This window comes from Mesitornis unicolor, unplaced genomic scaffold (assembly GCF_000695765.1).
Source record: "Mesitornis unicolor isolate BGI_N332 unplaced genomic scaffold, ASM69576v1 scaffold16138, whole genome shotgun sequence".
In the NCBI taxonomy this organism is placed as follows: domain Eukaryota; kingdom Metazoa; phylum Chordata; class Aves; order Mesitornithiformes; family Mesitornithidae; genus Mesitornis; species Mesitornis unicolor.
This window is the reverse complement of record NW_010199935.1, coordinates 7,219-11,345: the sequence shown is the minus strand read 5'-3', so window position 1 is coordinate 11,345 and position 4,127 is coordinate 7,219. Positions and strand designations below refer to the sequence as shown.

At 60.1% G+C, this 4,127-nt stretch overlaps 1 protein-coding gene across 1 annotated transcript in view; it reads right to left on the bottom strand.

The window, feature by feature from the left end:
- The window catches only part of SLIT1 (slit homolog 1 (Drosophila)), a gene marked incomplete at its 5' end in the record, with an annotated part of 16,033 nt that overhangs the window by 7,640 nt on the left and 4,266 nt on the right, over positions 1 to 4,127 (bottom strand). The window contains 7 exon segments of the mRNA XM_010189587.1: positions 677 to 748; positions 910 to 981; positions 1,168 to 1,239; positions 1,633 to 1,701; positions 2,484 to 2,616; positions 3,537 to 3,703; positions 3,825 to 3,968. Of these exon segments, the coding sequence (XP_010187889.1) occupies positions 677 to 748; positions 910 to 981; positions 1,168 to 1,239; positions 1,633 to 1,701; positions 2,484 to 2,616; positions 3,537 to 3,703; positions 3,825 to 3,968 (729 nt within the window).

Below are 4,127 nucleotides of genomic sequence, written 5' to 3'. Positions count from 1 at the left end.
AATGCCAGGACTGGAAATCAAGATGCTCTCTGCAGGCTGGAGGAACAGCCTGAGACCCCCACAATGCCAGGAGCAGAACTGGCTACCAACACGCGGGTGGGAATGGCTTTGCAGGGATAGGGAAAGGACTGCAAAGTCACTGTGAACAAAGCTGAACCCCTCCCCGGGTGGTGGGTATGGGGCTGTGCTCCTGGTGTACAGGTTTCCTCAAATAGGGGCTGAAACACCACCACTGGCAGGAGGATGCTTGACTGACAGATCCTGGGGGGCTGCTTTGGGGAAGTGCCTTGGCAAGAGGCTGATGACATGACAGCATGGGTCAGAGCAGCCTCTGCCAACCCAAGGCTGTGCCAGCACCTTGAGTGGCTTGACCTGTGTGTTAGGGGACCCTGGGAATCTGGCAGGGTGAGTGGGACCTCATGCCATCTCCAGCAAGGGCCATAGGGCCATCCCAGCAGCACTGGGAAGCTCAGCTGCATGCCCACACCTGGAAGCCGAGCAAGGGGAGGGCAGGCATGGCATGGCACTGCTTCAAAAAACCTGTCCCTGGTACCGGCCTAGAGAACAGGAGAGAAGGCAGCTCTGCCCCCAGAGAAACCAGCCTCAGCCCCGTGGTTTTTAGAGGTCTCCCGAGCCTGCGCCCAGCCCTGGGCTCTGCAGAGCCACAGATACTCACAGGTGAGACAGGGAGGTGACATCTGTGAAGATGCCCTCGGGGAGGCTGGAGATGTCATTGCCGTGGAGAGACCTGCCGAGGACAGAGAGTCCTGCAATCCCCATGGCTCCAGGGTGTACCCTGCCCATGTACCCGCACCCAGCTCCGGGCAGGCGCAGGGGACACAGGGACACAGGCAGCAGCAGAGAAGGGCTCGTGCAGGGCTGCAGACAGGGCTACGGGCAGGTACTTACAGCAGCCGGAGGGAGCGGAGGCCCTCAAAGGCCAGCGGAGGGATGCACCGCAGGGAGTTGTAGCTGAGGATCCTGCGAAATGGAAGGAGGTAACACAGCACCGGGGGCATCGCTGCATGATCGCCCCCCAGCCACTCCCTGCCATCCCACACACCAGCCTCAGCTCAAACCACAGGTGGAGGAGGGGAGACCGTGATGTCCCCAGCAACCCCCATCTTTGGGGTCCCCGAGGAACAACGCCACAGGGACTACACTTACAGGGTGGTGAGCTGGCTCATGTTGGTGAAGGAGGAGTTGCCCAGGGAGCTGATCTTGTTGTTGCTCAGATCACTGGAAAACAGAAACCCCAGGGCTGGAGGCAGCTGGACCCTGTCCCACCTCACTGCTCCCCTGCCTGCTTAGCTGCAATGAGGTGTGAAGAGCAGCATGGCATGACCTCCGAGGGAGCAGCACGGCTGTCACACAGGGTGATGGCAGCAATGCCACTGTCCCCTCACTGCCTTGTGCCCAGACCCAGCAGAGGCTGTGAGCACCCGAGAGCTGAGCATCGCTGCTAGCCCGCTGTGTTCTGGTGTGGAGGGGGACGGCACAGAGGGCTGCCAGGGGTCCCTGCACACCACCAGGTCCCTCCTCAGGATCACACACCGTGGAGACAGCCCCTGTCCTCGTCCGCAGGTCCTAGCAGGGAATCATCTACCTTGGGTCCTGCTCACAGCTACTTACACAAGCTGCAGGTACTTGAAGGTGGAGAGCTGCCCTGGGACCTGAATGAACTGGTTTCCATCCAGGTAACTGCAAAGGAGAATGAAAGCACCTTGGAGTGGTGAAGAAGCAGGAGGTCCCTCCTGCCTCCTGCCTCCCTCCTGTTTCTTTTGTGCAGACACCCCGATGACTTCGGGCTGCAAGGAGCACCTCCAGCATCACCTCCCTCCTGGCACCCAGGGTCTGCAAGGCTCTCAGGGGACCCCTGGGCTGGCGGGAGAGCCAGCATATGAGTGTACTAGCATGGGGGTCCCGGGGGACAGCCTCCCAGCAGCCCGCATGTGTGAGCGCAGCCATCCATGTGCTGCATTTACACATCTGATGTGAACGTGGGTGGCTGTAACCGTTCCCAAGGCATGTGTGAGAGAGTGCGGAGGATGTGGAGAGAGGAGGGGTGTGCGAGACAGCGCCGGGGTGTGAGGGGGCGCTATACATATGCGTGTGCACAACCCTGCAGGCTGCTGGGGACTGCAGAGCCCTGGGCTGCACAGCTGTGTGGGGACTGCAGCTGCTGCGGGTTGGTGTCCCGCACTGCCCCCTTCCAAGGGTCAAAGAGCAGGGATCTGGCTGCTGTGACACTTCCACCTTGCACATCACCCTTGGTAGCCTTGAGTGGACAGAGAGGCTCTCACTGAGCCCCTTGCTGGGGTCAGGCCTGGACAGGGTCCCTTGGCTGGGTGGAGGGCCACTACCTGGCCAGGATCTCCATCCCAGGTACATCTCTGCCCCAACCCCAGCAACCCCACAGTAGAGACTCCCTGCCCAGTGCCATTAAATTAGAGGGAAAGCCTGGGCCCCCGCCTGCCACTCACAGCTCAGTGACGTTCTTGGGGATCCCCTTGGGCAGGGCCTTGAGGTGCTTGTTGCTGCAGCGGACGACGGTGTCCAGGCAGGTGCACTCCTGCGGGCACTGTGGCCGGGGGACACAGGTGGTCTCCTCCTGACCTGCATCAGGCATGGACACCCACAAAGTCACCAAAACCCAGCCCCTGGGCACCACGTGAGGCTGGACTCGGTGCCTTGCATCCTCCCAGGACAGGTCCCCTCGAGTGTCCAGCACCCACGCTGACCATCTCCCCTGCCTCTGATTTTCACCATTTTCAAGCAAATACACAGTCCTAGGGATGGCAGAGAGGAAGGCACAGAGGAAGGCGCTCAGCCCTGCAAATCCTCCTGAAAAAACCTCCATCACCTGTCTCCCAGATGCGGGACAGAAAGCGGAGCCTGCACCCAGCAGCTGGAGGAGTCGGCATTGATCCCCCTTCCCCGCCACAGTGCTGGGCTCCTGCAGAAGAGGCGTCCCTGGGACAACCGTATGTTAACTCACACCGCGAAGAAAGGCGCAGGATGCAACCCTTCAGGCTTTGACGAGGTGGAGGAGGGAAAGCAGAAGAAAAGATGATTTGTTTGTAAATATTTTCCAAGAGGGCTCAAAAAGCTGTTCTAGATTTAAGAAAATTTTTTAAAACTGCTTTTCTCTCAACACATGCACTCTCCACCAGCTCCGTCTGCCCGGCGCTGGCATGTGTGTGGGGCTGGGAGGGGAAGGAGGGAAGAAGCAGGATGAATCCTGGTGGGCTCTGCCTATGCATCCATGCAGTGCAGTGGATGTGAATTCCTCTCCCGGCTTCAGAGCAGCTACTGGGTATCTGAGTGCAGCCCTAAGGGCTGGGTATCATGATGGGAAACTCAAGCATCGTTATGAGAAGGTGTTAATGGGCTGAGGGACCCCTCGAGCTACCACCATGGGGCACTGCCAGACACCCTGGGAGCAGGGATGGTGCTGGGACAGGGAGCATGGTGATGGCCCAGGAGGAGCAGCCCAGTCCCCTCTTGCCCCCAGCGCCGCGGGGCCCGTGAGTTACCTTCCTCACACCTGAAGTCAGGGAAAGCCACGTCCTGGAGCGGGATCTGCCGCAGGAAGTCGGGGTTTTGGCAGCGTGGGTTCCCTGTCACAATCTTCCTCTTGCGCAGCCAGTCCCCCAGCCAGGCCAGCTGGCAGTTGCAATTGAAGGGGTTGGCGAGCAGGTTCCTACACCGAGGAGGGAGGGCGAGAGCATCATCTGAGTGGCAGCCAGGCAAGGGGAACTCCTGCAGTCCCTCACCACCATGAGGATGGCTTGGGATCCTCCCCCTCAGGGCCCAGGACGTACAGTGTGGAGAGGGACTGCAGCGTGTCAAAGGCGCCTGGTGCGATGGTGCTGATCTGGTTGTCGTACAGAGAGAGCAGGCGGACGTTGCGCAGCCCTGTGAAGCTGTCGTTGTGGATGCAGCTGATACGGTTGTTCCTCAGCATCCTACAGAGGGAAGGAGACGAGGGCACCTAACGACTGAGTGCCATGGGGGAAAACTGCCTTGGCAGTGCCAGGGATGTGCCCACGTCACTGCTGGGCAGCAGGATGAGCCTGAGCCCATTCCTGAGCAGCAAAAACCAGCCCTTGCCCTGGCTCTGGATA